Source organism: Hippocampus guttulatus, chromosome 19 (genome assembly GCF_054856545.1).
Source record: "Hippocampus guttulatus isolate MCC_2025c chromosome 19, RoL_Hgut_1.0, whole genome shotgun sequence".
NCBI lineage: Eukaryota > Metazoa > Chordata > Actinopteri > Syngnathiformes > Syngnathidae > Hippocampus > Hippocampus guttulatus.
Window position 1 is genome coordinate 387,919 of NC_141279.1, and position 15,812 is coordinate 403,730.

At 51.4% G+C, this 15,812-nt stretch overlaps 1 protein-coding gene across 3 annotated transcripts in view; it reads right to left on the minus strand.

Annotated features, from left to right (window-relative positions):
- Positions 1 to 1,904: 1,904 nt before the first annotated feature.
- The window catches only part of atrnl1b (attractin-like 1b), a 32,171-nt gene continuing 18,263 nt past the window's right edge, over positions 1,905 to 15,812 (minus strand). For 2 of the 3 annotated variants that reach the window (XM_086137875.1, XM_086137873.1), the window contains exons 21-29: positions 15,109 to 15,161; positions 13,635 to 13,729; positions 13,244 to 13,322; positions 11,603 to 11,760; positions 10,207 to 10,268; positions 7,838 to 7,916; positions 6,008 to 6,118; positions 3,315 to 3,429; positions 1,905 to 3,210 (exon numbers count right to left, since the gene is read on the minus strand). In XM_086137875.1, the coding sequence (XP_085994001.1) occupies positions 3,086 to 3,210; positions 3,315 to 3,429; positions 6,008 to 6,118; positions 7,838 to 7,916; positions 10,207 to 10,268; positions 11,603 to 11,760; positions 13,244 to 13,322; positions 13,635 to 13,729; positions 15,109 to 15,161 (877 nt within the window). In that variant the 3' untranslated portion in view covers positions 1,905 to 3,085. The remainder of the gene's footprint in view (positions 3,211 to 3,314; positions 3,430 to 6,007; positions 6,119 to 7,837; positions 7,917 to 10,206; positions 10,269 to 11,602; positions 11,761 to 13,243; positions 13,323 to 13,634; positions 13,730 to 15,108; positions 15,162 to 15,812) is intronic. The other variant, XM_086137874.1, reaches the window with a different exon arrangement.

The following is a 15,812-nucleotide window of genomic DNA, read 5'->3' on the forward strand; positions in this document are numbered from 1 at the left end:
CTGTTGCCGGTCCCTCTCCCGCTCAACATTGGGCGAGCCTCCTCAAAACTCACTTGCGTTCTTTGGCATTCCACTCAGCATGACTTCGATTTGTTCTTGCTTTTACTGTTCGGTGCTTTCTAGCGTCCTTGTTACCGATTTGTCTTCCCGTTGATTGTATATGTTCAATTGCTCCGTGTACAGCCACGGAACAGCCATCGCTGCATCCAAAGTGCTCGAGAAATACAATTGAATAGAATCAAATGGCATAACGCTGACACAAAACAAATGCTCACCCATTTCAGAACCGAGAGCCACGCGGCTCTGCGTCAGCTGCTCCACACGAATGACTGAAACCTGGACCGGAGCGACTCTTGTCTGGAGGAGGAGAGCACTTTTTTATTTTTTTTTTGATGATGCAGCTATCTGCCTCTCGAGTGTGGAATCAAACATTTGGATCTCTTCAGTGGCATTCAAGAGCACAGATAAGTGATGAATAAGCCACGACTACAGTCAAAAACATTTGAAAGGACCACTTAAACCCTTCAAATAAGTCGATAAGACGATAACCTTAAAGAGAGCAGCTGGAACTTTCTTTGGATGGCTTTCCTTTCTGAAGTATTGAAACTCTTTCTGCCCGTCAAAACATTTGGGGAAGAAGCGGCCGATGGCCACTCAATCGGGGACTTGGCGCATCAGCATTTACGTCTAGATTTCGCACCAACGCCCTTCAGCTCCGACTCGGGCCGCAGGGAATTACGAACGGTTCAAAAAAACCTAATTCCCCCAAATATCCCGGACGGTCATCTGCGCCACGTCCACAAGACGAGGCGCTAACCGAGCTACGAGCGAGATGGAGGACAACGGTGCAGCACCTCCTGACGCGCGACACATCGAAGGCCCTAAAACGGATCGTTTGCAGCGCAGGCAAACAAAAGTCGGCGATAAGCGGCAGATGCCAATCGTGGCGCAGATGGAAGCCGCGGGGGCGCTTGCCACAATCCTGCAGACAGACACCAAAATCCCTAAAACAGTGGAGATGTAATTATGATATGGAAAAAGGCCCAACACAAACCGTCACATATGGTTGTTGTTGTTTTGGGGGGGGGGGGGGGCTTGTCTGGCGGTGAGTGTACGTTTTGGGAGTGTCAAAAATGATAAATTTCTGCAGCCGAAATGAGAAAGTATTGCCGCAAAGCACGATGGGAGATCTCTGCCCACCCGCTAATCATTTTTTCAGTGCGTGGCGCAAGAAAGTACAACAATCGTCCTGTTTTAACAGGACGGTGCTCACACATTTGTTGATATACAGTAGCCCGCTTTTTTTTTTTTTTTAATTAAATCAGCGATGGAAGTTAACATTTGAAATCCCAAATTGGGAATACTCGCGGTTCGGTGCAGCAACAGGTGCAATTTCTTTCTGGAAACTTGCTGTACTTGACGGCGGGTGTCGATTCTCTCCCGGGTTCTCGCTCAGGCAGGAATGCGCTTGGACGTCACGTGTTTCGTTCACCTTCTGGTTCGTGACTATTAAGACGAGTTGGAAAGGAGACGACTTAACCGCATCGCTTCCTTCCGAGCAGCAGCGCCCGCGTTTGGTTGGGACTTTTTGAAGAGACGGCACCTGAATAAGCAGAAGCCATAGGCCGGCCATGGCGCGGATCGCAATTGGCATCGATGGAAATGGCAGCGCTTGTGTGCTCCTTTTTGCGGAATTACTCAAAGGCAACTTTAGCAATAATAGCATTCCTCTTTTGCATAGAAATCAACAGACATCTTGTACGAACAGAAACACCACAGAATGTTGACATCTGTACTTATGCTTAAATTGGACTGGGCTCTAAAAAAAATAAAAAATGGGGGGGGGGGGGTCTTGAGAAGGGCGCGCATTCCACGACATAAGCAAGCAATGACAAAAAACCCCGCAGCGTTCTTCTTTTCTCTTTTTAATATTCCATCATGTCCTTCATCCTAAAAATACATCGATGATGACTGACAGGCAGCCTCTCATCTCTTGGCTTTTTTCTTTTCATTCCTTTCCTTTGTTTCCAGCGAGACCCCGATTCCTGCGTAATGACACCGGTGTCAGATGAGCGCGAGACAAACACACACGCGCGCACACACAATTAGCTTACAAACTCGGCTCTTAAGAGATGCAACACAGTGACCGTTTTCCGCGATGACAATGCCCGAGTGGTTGGGGAAAAAAAAACAAAAACACAAAGCATTAAAAAAAAAAAAAATCATTGAAACGTGCTATTACGCAGGAATCGCGTTAAATATCAAAACATCAACAGAGAAGCTCTTCTTCACAATTGTGCCGTAAATATAATAAGGGATAAATGAAAATATCTGGATTAGAAAGCGGACAAACGACAGGAAACACCAAGAGCCGAGCGCGATGTTTGTTCAAAAGCAAACACCGTACGGCTCGGAGAACTCGTCCCTCCCTCCGCTCTGGTCCGGCAATACAAAAGGTAACAACGGTGGGATAGAGTCGTAGAAAAACAAAGTCCGCCCGCAGCGGAATGTCCTTGCTTCAAGCGCGTCACGTCGCCCCGTGTCACAAAAGCCAAGCAAACCCCAACACAGGGCGGACATTTTCCAGGTTGGCGCGTTACGTGAAATGCTAAGACCAGACTTATCGGGTGCCGATGTCGCGCGCAGAGTTCCTTCGGGTGGCGAACCGCAGGAGCTTTTAGCACCGTGAAAGACATGTGGCCGTGCAAAAAGAAAAACAACCCAACAACAACAACAAACAGGCAGCACGTAACAGGCGTCGACCAGCTTTAGCTGCAAATGACCTGCATAGCGATTAGCTTCCTTGGACTCGTACCGAGCCAAAGGATGGCGGGGCCGCTGAAATACAAACGAGCGAAGCTCGAAACAAAAGTCCTCCGTTTGCGGTCGGTCCCGCGGTTCCCAAGGTCCTCGGTCGCGGGAAAAGTCAAGTCCAGATGCGCTCGGGCTTCTGCGTTTCTCCCCCCTGGAATTTGACAGTCAGGGCCCAACGGGCCGCCGTGCGCGTGGCCGTCTCTCGGCAAGGGAAGGTCGCCCGCCGGGAACCTGCGGCGGCCGGGGCCCAAGAGAGCGCAAAAGATGGCCCTCAAACGCAGGTGCCCTGATGCGTCGGCGCCGGGGCCTTTCGGTTCTTGAACGCCAGCGATTTCTCCTTGAAATCGCCCGCTTTCTGCTGGGAAACGTCGATCAGGGCGCTGGCGACGATCAGGCCTGCGCGGCGGGTGAAACATAAAAGGAGCGTCATTGCGAGAGCATTGCCCAAAACTACAAACGAGCGAAAATGCCCGTTAGCGTTAGCGTTAAAAGTCCGTTACCCGACTGGCCGGGCGGGGGCGAGTTGGCGGGTCCCGACGGCAGCCGCATGAGGACCGTCAACACGGCAGCTCTGCCTCCGGAACACGGCTCCGTGGCGACGGGTTTTGGCGCGCCCTGCGGAGGAGGTCAATCGACGACATAAGCAGACTTTTCGGGACACGCAAGCGAGCAGCAGTGCAAAATTGAGGCAGACCGCAAGAGGCTCGCCATGTGTTTCGAACGCGCGCGGAAAGAACACAAAGCCGACGTCAATGATTCACCGCTTCGGGATATGGAATTCTTTATCTGCGCGGCGAGCTCAATCCGACGCGAACATTTCTAGTTTTCTAACGGCGTGTTTTTTTTCCCGGCCGGCGAAATGCCTCGCGGCAGAGGGGCGGCGCCCCGCTCCCGGGACAAAGGCTTTAATTGGTCACACGACAAAAACACTTGTCCCCCGCCGCCCCGCCTGACAGTCGGCGCGTCGGGAAAAGCAACACTTAAGACTTGAAAGGCAGCAAAGTGCCGGCGTCTCAAGCGTGAAAAACATGTCACCCTTCCAACGAACGCGGAGGGCCATTTGGGGGAAATTGGGGAATAATAACACGTCTGACCGCAACCGACTTCTTTGCGTCTGCCGGGATCAAATTGCGATGACGGAGGCGGACCGCTCGGAAACTGCCACGCGTGCGGAGGGACTGATTGGAGACTCTTAATTGGAGCGCCTGTCCGCAAGACTCTGCGAGCTCACCGACGGAACGGTCGGCGTGCTGTTTTAGCCGTCACGGAATGTGAACACGGAGGGCGCGCGACGAGAGGAAAACGTGCGCGCGCATCCGCCCGGGCGCAACGGTGGACGGTCTGGCCGAGGGCAATCGGGTTGTCGCTCGGCTTCACGGGCACTCGGGTGATCTGCGGCTAATGAGTAGCTCCGTTCCCGCGGAAAGAAAAGCGGGCCTAAATTGTCTCGTGCTCATCAGACAATGAATGAGAATTGGCTACATTGCGTCGCTTACGTGGTTCAGTGGCGGAGGCGCGATTAAACAAACGCGGCCGCGGATTGTCAAAAGGGAGCCAGCCCGCTTTGCCTTTTCCGGGCTCGCTCGTCACGTTCATGAAAACAAAAGGCCGTTTTCAAGGTTCAACGCGAACGGCGCATATTTTGTTTCGCAAATCAAGTGAGCGGCTAAGCCTCGGCCAGACCGACTCGCTCAGTCAATGAAAAGATTGGAAATGTGCAGTCAGCGTCCTCTTTGACATCAACAAGTGTTTCCAACAGTTAAGTGACGCCGGCCGATTTGCTTCATTTGGGGGAAAAAAAACAACAATTATTGAGATGGTTCACCTTCAGCCGCTGCCAAACGATGCCATCAAATCATCGAAGTGCCCGTTTCACTTGACTCGGCGGCGGTTGCAACGAGCCACTTCCAAAGCGAAAGCGAGCGCGTCCGCGGGCTACGGGAGACGCGCGGCTCAGGTTTGAGGTTTAGCCGATCCCGTTTTATGCCGTGCGAGTCTGAAGCCGAAGAAAGGCGTCCACGTTTGTTGGCGACGCGCGGCCATCCGAGCGAAAGACACTCAGCCGTTTATTATCGGCTCACGCCGCCGCGCCTCGTGAGGGTCGGCAAACGGAGGACACGGGATTTTTCTATTTCTTCCTTTCTGCGGTTATCATTTCCACAACGGCTTGGGAATGCGTTGACCGCAATTGTCTCCAGTGGGCGCAAAGCTTTTTCCCTTAATGCGCTCTGGCAAACAAACAGCTTAGCCGGACGGACACAAACGCGTGGAACTAATTTGGCTAGAATTAATTTTACACTCACGATCAGTTTGCTGTTGTGTTTTTATTTTTCTTTTTTGGGGGGAGGGGGTGGAATTCAAATTCAGAGTGCAGCAAACGAATTGCGGTCTGAGAGCGAAGAACGGTCGTTGCGCTGCTCTCCTGTTCTTTGGGCCGCCCTTGACGAGGGCGTAATGGGCGTCGAGCGTCGCTCAGCAATCCACTAATGGCTAACGTAGTGCCTCCTCGCCGCTTGCCGCGGTGATTTTATTTCTCTCGGCGGCAAGTGACACGGGGGCGGCTTTGGCTGAGGAAACACCGTTGGCTCCTCTGATGTCAATTTGAGCACGTGGCTCCCTTTTTATTGCTTCCAGCGACGCTTTTATCCCCGGTGACATTGAGTCCGACGCTGTACTTGCTTCAAGATTTCCTCTCACTTTTCCGCCGCGTGCGCCACATAATTCAATGATTGGGAGAAAGGTCACTTTTTTTTTTTGGACTTTATATTGACCACGCCACCCCTCCAAATCTAACCATGCCAAGCTCTTGTCTCCCGAATGTACTGATGCTTTTTAATGAACCCCCCCCCCCCCCCCCCCCCTGCAAAACGGGCATGCTGACATCCTTCCTGTCCGCAAAAAAGATCAAAGTGGTAGCGGTGATGGCAGAGGACAATTCAGCTAGAGCGGGCCGATTATTATTTTTCATTTGAAGAAAAGACAATAAAAAGTCAATGTTCTTTCTTTCTAATGAATTGAAATGAATCCACTGGCTCGTCAAATCAAATGACATGAACCAATTATTGAAAGAAAAATAAACAAATGCGAATCTCATTCTTCTAACATGGCGGGGGGGACAGTCTGACCGGCGACGATCCGCAATGACTTCACGCTCTTATGAAGCGATGTCACGTAGCGAAGAAGAAAGACTTACGTCGGCCGCGGCTTGAAGCATCTCCGTTTGTTCTCTTCCCCGAGCGTCCAGCGCGACGGCAGCGGACGCAAAAGGACGACTGGCCATTTGTTGGCGCTCCCTCATCAGTTGCTGGGGAGAGAAAAAGCCGCAAAATAAAGAACGGGCCCCCCAAAAACGGTCTATTCGGTGCAGCCTACGTCGTCGTGGGGAACTTTTGAGACGAGGTGCATCCTAACTCGACTTTCATACGATGAGCAGTTGATCACGCGCTGTTCTTATTCGACACGTGGCTGCATTAAGCGCCGCAAAGGCTGTCATTTATATCCGCGACGCAATTAAAAAGGATTTCAATTTTGTTTGGCATCGAGAGCTCCGCTGATGTTATCAAAAAGAAAAGAAAAAAAAAGGGGGGGTTCGGGGTGAAACGAGGACATCTGCCGCACCGAACCCAGATTGATTTGACTCAACGCTCCTGTTGCGCGTTCAAACTTTAAGCCCCGACATTGTTGCGCTTCTCTGCTATTAAACATCTTACAGCGACATCACATCTATAAATGTAAGCGGCCGGGCTCAGCCCAAGGTCAGCAATGAGGAAATTTGCCCTTCTCGGAAAGATAAAGCAAGATGCGGGGGCCGGCAGGGCTGTTTGGCTCTTTTTTTTTCTTCTACTCCTGTTGCTGTTGTTGTTGTTGTAGTAATTTCCAACACCAAAGCTTCAAATCCAACAACATCCATCCTAAATGTCAGATAGCCGCAATGTTATTTATCACGTCGCGGGGTTAATTTAAAGCGACCGAGAGGGGAAGCAAAGTCGGCCGGCGCCGGTCTACGGCAACGCTGGCAAAAAGACCGGCGTCACAAGAACAGAAAAAGGTGCAAGAAATGAAGAACTTCAGTCAACGACAAAAGGCCAGAATCAAGTCCGTAAAAGCGCTTCCCAAGTGATTTTCGTTAGCCTTTCACCGCCGCAATAAGCTTGCGCACGCGGCGCGTTAATATGCCACCCGATTCATTTGGCAAGCGAGCGCCTAAATTATCCGCCCGGTTTGCCTCCTTTCAATGGGGCGCGAGAAAAAGGCTCGGCCCCGCCCTCTGAGCATTTGCACCACAGCAGGTCACTTTTTTGAAGAACTGAGGTGATCAAGTCGGATCCCATTGAGCAAGCTTCATTAAAACAAAGCGCCTTCAAAGTTGGAATTTACGGAATTGCTACTTGCACCTAGCTGCGTCTGCACTTTGGATTTTCCACTTGCACACTTGCAAAACACATTCGTACAGAGTAGACCGTCTCTTCCTGACCTATCCGTTTTTTTACAACCCCCCCCCCCCCCAAAAAAAAACAACAACAAATGGCCCAAGCATTTGCTCGTCCCGGGTCAGACGCTGGAACGGGCAAGGCGACCGCACCACCGCTGCGGTGGAAAGTGCAAAGATGTTGTGTCAAACACCTTTGAAGGTACGCCGGCGTCTCGCGATGCGAAATGTCGGCGCCTCGGCGTCAAAGAGGTCGGCGTGGACATGCTGCGAGACGTGGCATTTACCGTCGCCGCGTCGCCGCTCGTGATCCGAGACCGGTCGCGCGACCTCTACTCGGTGTCCTCAACACTTTGGATTCATCTCGACAAACTCGATTAAACCAACAACAACAACAAAAATGAAGCGAGCAGCATTTTCACGACGGCGGAGCAGATGCACGCATTTGTTATTTTATAGTCGCGTCTCCATTTGAGTCGGGCGGATAGTGAAACAATCAGTGCGAACTAGCATCGTTACGCGGAACGGGCCAAAGGCGAAACACTTCTTTTCCCGTCCTTGTTAATCCCTGAATTTGGATGAGGGGACACTTACTTCTCGCCGTCGCGATGCCCAGCAGGTCTGCTTGATCTTCCACACCACTGCCGCCACCAGGAGCAGTGACAGAAAACAACTGAAAGCAGACGTCCGGTGCAGGCAGGGATGAGAAGGAGCAAAGAATCATAAACCTCAAATCAGGGCTGTCCGAACCTTTTTTGTCTGAGGGCCGCGTGTGGAAAAAAATAAAATGCAAGGACGAAAGGGGCCACTTTGAAAATGGTCGACTTTTTGAAACGCGCCAAAGTCAGTCGAAAAAGCAATTCTCTCTCGCTTGTATTGTCGAGTTCATTTCATCGGCTTTCTGTCAAAGGCGTGAAGGCAAACGGGGTGGCCGACAGCCGCTATCTCACGGTTGGCCCCGGCTCTGTACTAAAAAAAAAAAAAAAGCCTTGCAACCTTGCAGCCTTAACCAACCTTGCAGCCCATTCCAAATGTCAGTTTTATTGATTTATTTTTGTCATGTCACGGGCCGCTGAAAAATGGACAGAGGGCCACAATTGGCCCCCGTGCCATAGTTTGGCGAGGTCAAATACACAAAACTCATTAGGCCAAAATAATTCTCTTTCTTCCTGTTAAAATTGCTGATAAGACAATATAGCACCCCCCCAAAAAAATCCTCTACTTAATCGACCGCAGTGTTCTGGAAAGGTTTCCCCCCCCCAACATACTGATTAGAGCACAATTGCTGAATTAGCGTGGGGTTGAGCTCATCTCGGATGTTCCACTCCCCGTCGACGACGTCCTTTAAAAATAGGCCGCTAAAGAGGGTCTTTCGGCGAGTCTCGAAATCATCAAATTCTTTTCCGAGTTTGAAGGGAACACGAGCCTGCTCCTGATGCGCGGGGACAAAGATAATCACGCCGCCGCCGCCACGTGAACAACATCCTGTAATTCGAGCAACAAGCCCTCGTCTTTGGAGTGGGTGGGTGGGGGGTCATCTGCTGATGAACCCGCAAGCATTTGTTTGACATGTAGGGCTGAGCGGGCTATCGGTTAAATAGACGGCCCGGATGGGCGCAATGGTATCAGGTGATGGCTGAGTGAAACGTGATCGGCAATGGGGGCTGAGAGAAAAGGTGAAATCCGCTGTAAGCAACGGGAAACATCAAACGGCTTGCGATCACACTTCGCAGCGTGGGAATGCTTTTGCGTTCTTAAAAAAAAAAAAAGATGGAAGAAAAAGGGACCCCCATTGCCTTTGCGCCACTGAGAAGAGGTGATGATTTCCAAATGTGGCGACAGATAGAGACCAAACACACGTGTTGGCAAAAAAAATAAAAAATAAGAATAATAATTTAAAAAACGGATTCCCAGCACAGCGGTGGGAAAAGTGCAACATGGGGAACAAATCAGGGAAGTCCAAGAGGCCTGATGTGAAAATATCGGAATGGCCCTTCCCTCGCATTGTGTGCGGGAGCAGTGAGGTGGGGAAACCCTGCGGGTAGGGGGGAGGGGAGGGTCAGGGGATGTTGTTGACATCAGCCTGATCAGATTTCCCTCTGAAATTACCACACAGGTTCAACTAAGCTCATCGGGGCCAGATGAAAATGTGGTGAGTGGCGGTTGCAGCCAAGCACAAATGTTGCCACAACCGCCCCAAGACGTGATGCGATGAATCGACCTCACGTGTTCCAAAAGTCATCCGAATCCGATGGATGCGGAAAGCTAGAAAGAAGCCAGGGTGCGACCGTTCCCAGAGTACCGTTGTTCATTCATTTCGGCAACGGCCGTCGCTACGGACTGCAAATGAACACAAGTGCGCGTTTGATTCTTTGTTTGGATGGCCATATTGGATGGTCTGCAGGTTCTCTTTGCCGGACTCCCTGAATTCAAGCGGCAATTTGAGCCGAGGCGACAGCTTAGCGGCAGGAAGGTTTTTGTGTACGAGGCAGTGATGGGCGGGTGCCTTGGGCGACGGCGGCTTTCTATTTGCGACCCTGACAGCAGCGACGCGTATCATATGCGAGGCGCTGTCAGCCCGCAAAATGAGCGCCGCAGACCCAAACAACACACCGGCCCGGGTCAGTGGCTACCACGTGACACATGGAGATTTTTTCAGCTTGAAGATAGCCCTGGAAAAGCATTTGTTGTCTCCCCCCCCCCTTTTAGCTAGCCACAAACGATTCCTGATTTCCGACCGTTTTACCGCAAAAAAAAAAAAAAAAAAAAAAAAAAAAACCGACGACTGTCAGCTGGTGAAACAAACTCAACAATACAGTAACTGCTTTCTCGACTGACTTTAGTATGTTTCAAAAAGCTCAAGCGGCCCTCCCATCCTTCCATTTTTCCGTGCGCGGCCATCAAACCAAAAAAAAAGGGTGGACGTCACCTGTCCTAAAGTGTCCAAGAAATATCAGACGCACCTGAAAAAGGTCACAAAGAACTGCACAAGGTCCATGATGCTGTTGTGTTGGGAAAAGGCAATCTAGAGGGGGAAATCACAAAACAGTCAAAAGCAAATCCACGTTTTCAAAATGACCCTTTCTTGATAGTATGTTACAAATGTACATCAAGTGAAAGTGGGGCTCAACCCCCCCCCCCAAAAAAAAACAAATAAAAAGAAGTACAATAAAATCAAGACCACCATTTGAATGAATCGGATATCTGCTGCTTGGTAAGAGTTATTCTGCATTTCTGTGGTTCCGGAATAATCTGTGCAGAGCATGTTTTTTTTTTGACAAATGCGCTGGGGAGGGCGCGTGCGTGTGCGCCAGGCCACATCACGGTGACACATCATTATCTACTGTAGACGCTTCGGAGGCATTCTGCCCCAAAATCATTTAGAGACACACACACACACACACACACACACACACACACACACACACACACACACACACACACACACACACACACACAATGTCAACAGCGGCCCGATTCCCTTCAGCGCTCAAGACAGGAGTCAACTTCAGCTTTGAAATCTTCCTAAAATTCAGCCTCCTTTCATCCTGACATTAAAAAAAAAAAAAGAAGAAGAAGAATTGAGTCAGTGGTGTGATGTGCGGCGACCTGGCTAGCAACAGGCCACAAGCGGCATGCCGTGGGAGCGAGTAGCCATAGTCATGGTGCGGCTGGATTTTCACATCTTGTAGCGGGGGCCAGGGTCAAAGTAATATGTTGAGGGTTAATTCAGTTTCAAGACATCGATGGCGGATCAATGGAATCATTTGTCAAACACTGAAAGCATTGGGGGATGGCGCCAGTTTCTTTATATCGAGCGCTCTCCGAACAACTCCACCGAAATCTCCAAGTGGCTTTGGAAAATACGGTCTGTGTTTTGCCAATTTTTTGGAAGCAATTAGTGGCTTTGGCCCTTTTGGAAAGCTCGAAATTGGACTTTCATCCAGGCACGCAAGAAAAAGAGAGACCTTATCCGACGCCTCGAGCGGCTTTAACGGCTCGAGCCGGTCGGTCCATAAATAAACTATTGTTTGCCACGGAATGGAATAGAAAACGATGATTGGAACACCTCTATAGATAGAGCTGACCCTCGACGTCCTACCCCACCACGGTCCAGCAATCCGGCGCGTGAAAGAGAGGGCCGCGACAAATACAACAATCGGAGGCAAAACGATCTGCGAAAAGAGACCGGCTGCCGTTGAAGAAATTTGAAAACCCACTTTCAACGCGAACAACGCTTCACTCGTCCGTCCTAATTTCTTTTGAAAGAGCGGACTCCAAACGAGCCCGGGGAATATCGAGGATGAAACAAACAAAAATGCGCACCGGGGATCGCGCCGAGGCCGCCGCCAAGCGTACCTGAATCTTGATGGGCCATGAGAAGTTACTGACGTAGACGTAAAAGGTGATGTTGGGGTTGCTCCTGAAGGTAAACTTCTCACAGGAGAAACTGTCTCGGTATTCCTTGATGTTGGTCTTGGACACGATGGGCACCTCCTCGCCCGAGATGGTGCCAGCTGTCGGCCCCAAAGAGCGCACGGTTACGCCGATGCGAAAGCCAGCAATTTAATATCGCACATTCAGTCCGCGGAAGTGGAAAATGGACTCGAGTCAGCGACTTTGACGGGCACGTGTTCGAAGGCCGCGTCGATGAGCCGCAGGCGTCGCCGTTTTAGTTTCCGCGCGGCAAGAGCGACGCGCCGTCGGGTGAGAATACGCTCACGGCCGCGTCCATCGCCGCGACGTGAACGCAAATGAATTGGCGCGCGCGGGCTCTGGCCGACGGCCCACTTGACGTATATGTTTAAGCGTTTGCGGTCGTTTCGTAGTCACGCCGGTGTCAATGGCCTCAAGTCATTGACATTCCAACCCACCGCCGGGAAACAAAGGAACAGAAAAGCACAGCTTGAGCGCGGCGACGTGCGTGTGTTTATCTTAATTGAAATCGCCCTCCTGCGCCGCCACCGCCGCCGCCGCCTCCACCCAAAGGCGCTCGCGGCTCTTGTCAATTGTGGAGAGGCGCCGTCGTGACTTCGGAGACGGAATATCTTTCGCGGGGAGGGGGCACCTCGCTCCAAATATTAATGACAGCACTGTGAAAAAGGTTACGGTGGCTACGGAGGAGCGTCGTGGTCTTCGGGGGGGGGGGGGGGGTCAGGCGTTAATGTGGTGACGGGCTCGGGTGGAGGAAAGAAGGAAGGGCAGGAGATAAACACAGCGGAACTGCACGGCTGCGCTGTCCTTGGCGTGCCCTTACATCGACCGGCAAGATCTGCGACACAACTCGAAAGCAAACGCAAGGTGCGTTAACCCCTCACCATCTCACTATTTTTTTGGTCGAGCTCAAGAAAACGATTCACCACGGAGAGACGCAAATATTCGCCTGTTGACGTGATTTTATTTTTGTTTGGGGCGGGGGTTGGCGTCATGTTTGCAGGGGAAGAAGACACCGGTTGATAACGGAGTAGTAGAGGTCAGCGGGACAGGCGTGGCTCCATATGGTGTTGAGGGCGGTGAAAGCAGAGCGATCAACTTCGTGAGATCGTTATTGGCAACGGTCAAAATCAACAACCGATATGCGGCGATTGGCTAGCTGGGGATGCGTTTGCGTTTATGTTTATTCCGATGGCTCTCCAAGATAAATACTGCCGCGTTGGCGTACGCATTTGGTAACTTTTGAGCGGATCGTTTGAAAAGGATTTTACATGCCGGGCTTCGAACGAGGTGACTCACACCCGATTACCTTGCGAATGAAATCAACGGAGCCGCCCGGCCGTCGGTCGCGAGCTCGCCGCGATCCGGAAATGTTTCGCATTACGTGTAAACCGCGCTTGATTAAATGTTACATTTTCGCGGCGGTTAAAAATGAGACGCATCGGCGCCACTGACCACATTTAGCAGCCCTCCTCGATGGTCGTTAAAGTTAAGAGCGCGTTTTATTGTTTTGGGAGGCGTTAAGATTGAACCGGCGAAGGTGCGCGTATGTTCGGGTTGACGTACCTGTCGATCCCACAGACCAGGTGATGTTGAGGTTGAAGTTGTTGGAGGCATTAATCGACATGTCCAAGTTCTTGTTGGCCTTTGGACAAAGAACAGCGGATATCAGGCAAAAACATGAGGCGGAAGGTTGCGCGGGGAACTTCAAAGTGCGTCATGTGTCAGCGAGCCGAGAACACCATCGGAGCCGCTCTTCGGGGGGGAAAAGAGTGAGCGAGTCATCAAGTCGTCAGCGGTGGCGTTAAATCGGGCGAGAGAGGACGCGCCATTGCTTGCGTTGATGTCACCCAGCCCGAAGGCGACCGGGCGCCCCGCATCACACGGCGGGTGGCCATGTCACGGCCGAGTCACTTCTTGAAAAGCGTGCCCGCGCAAATCGGTCGCTGTGCATTACCTGCTCAGGTGAAGCCATGAAGTTGATGGCCGTGTAGTGATTATCGTCTTCTTGGATGAGACTAAAGGTGAACTGGTAGTCGATCAGCAGGTTGTCTGTTGGAGAAATGCAGAGGACACGGCGCTAAAACTTCCAAAGCCAAACGGCGGCGACCTCTTTGCGCCGAGAAGAGTCGGCCTATGAAGCGGCAAGCCATCGGACCGCCGATACCAAAACAATGGTCCGAGCGCGAGTCCGGACGATGAGAAACGAGTCAAATCAAAACACGATTGTAATCAAATCCATTCGCTGCAATCAGTGTCCAATTTTCTCGTCGAGCCGAGTGCCAAAATGCAACTCGGGCGGCAGGCTCGAAAACCTCTTAGAATTGATTGATCACGATTGGGATCATTTTGGAACCATTTGCGACATGTTGCTGCCATTTCCACACAGGAACTGACAAAGACTCTGAAAATCACGTGCGCAGTCGAAGCTTTCGTAATGCGTTTTGTCTTTTTATTTCTTTCTTTTGTTTGTCAGTCTGACCTCTTGTGGCACTTTCAGCCAACATTCACCACGACATTTTCGGTCCCATTTACACAAGCCCACAAATTCACTCCCTACAAACCGGCATGTAACTTGCTCATTTTTCGACTTAGGAGCGTAAAAGGTAAATCCTCAAACAGAACGACGGCTTGCGTTTGAGTCACGCCGGTCGCGACAGCCATGGAGAAGACGCTGAAGAATAAGGCTCGGCGATGGGGAGAGGTTAACACAAGCTCAGGGCCCCAACCTCTCGTCTTATCATTGAGCTTGTCATCACGCGATGGCATTTCAAAAGGGGACAAAAAGCTCGGCCCAAGCTTTGTTGCCTGGCGCGGAGTGCGAGATGGCAAAAAGATATTTATTTATTTATGACGCGCTCTGAAGGGCAACGGCTCAGTCATCTCCCACTTTTTGTCTGGAACTCTCCCGTCAGACTCCGAGGCCGCTTTTGTTCCCTCCGGAGACCACCCTCAAGTGTCTCCGGGTGGTCCAAAATACCGCTGCTGGACTTGTAAGTGGTGCTCAAAAGAGGGAGCGCTGAATTAATTCTGGCCTCCCTTCACCGACTCCCCGTTGACTTCGGAGTTCATTTTATTTGTTTTTAAATCTTGCCAGACCACCGAAGTAGACTTCAGGCGTACCGTTACGCTGCCCGTGATGAAAGCAAGTGTGACGCCTCAGCTCGAAATGAGCCAAGCGGTAGGGCGGGTGACCGACTGTGCGCACGGCCCTCCGCAACCCTCTTCCCCCTCCCCCTCGATCAGCTCGGATCGCTCACTCCTCGTGATGCGCTTGACATTTGCACGTCAAGTCATTCTGTCAGGGAACGAGCGCGGCGGGTGGCAAAGCGCTAAGACGGCCCATCTGCCGCCGAGAGGGAAGCTTGAAGTCGAGAGGCCGGCCGGGACTGCGCAGACTGCGTGTGGAAGTGCGGCGCAAATGTACTCACAATAACAGGTTCCCCTGAGTGGATTGCCAAGGTAACGGTTTTCTGAGTCACACCTGCAGAGAAGCAAAAAAAGGGAGAAGAGAGAGGCGGATGAGCGTGACACACTCGCGAAGCCTCGGACGCATCGTTTTGTCAACGCGCCGACATGAAAACTTCACAACATCTGCTCTGATCGCAGAGGGAGCTTGGAGCGCCGACGCACGGAGACATCTTTTTGCAGCGCTGCGAGCGAACCGCCTTTCATCCGCCAAGTTAAGCGGCAGGGGAGAGAGAGATCTCGCGAGAGGCTTGCCAGCCCCAAAATGATTGTCAACTCCAAGAGAAATCCAAATGTCCCAGTCAAGGACATTGGCCGAACATCAGCCTCCGGAAAATAAATTGGCCTTCTTAGGTGGTGAGACCAAAATATCAATAAATGCGCTTCTGCTGCGTGGCGTCTCTCGGCGCGTTATGCAAACTCGGCTTTAAATTCAAGTTACCCCGGAAAAGCAATCAGGCAATAGTTAAGTCCGCAATTAACATATGGCCGGCGTGAAAGGACTGTAAACGGCGGGCCAATTCATCTGTGAGCGCCACTAATGAGGCTTCCGGCTCAGGGGGCTAAAAATGGGGCGTTTGCTGGATGGGCAATTACTCGCTTGCGTTCGCCTCGGAGCCATTGTTGTTATTTGACGGACGTGCCGGTTTTCGAGCCGGCGGCGTCT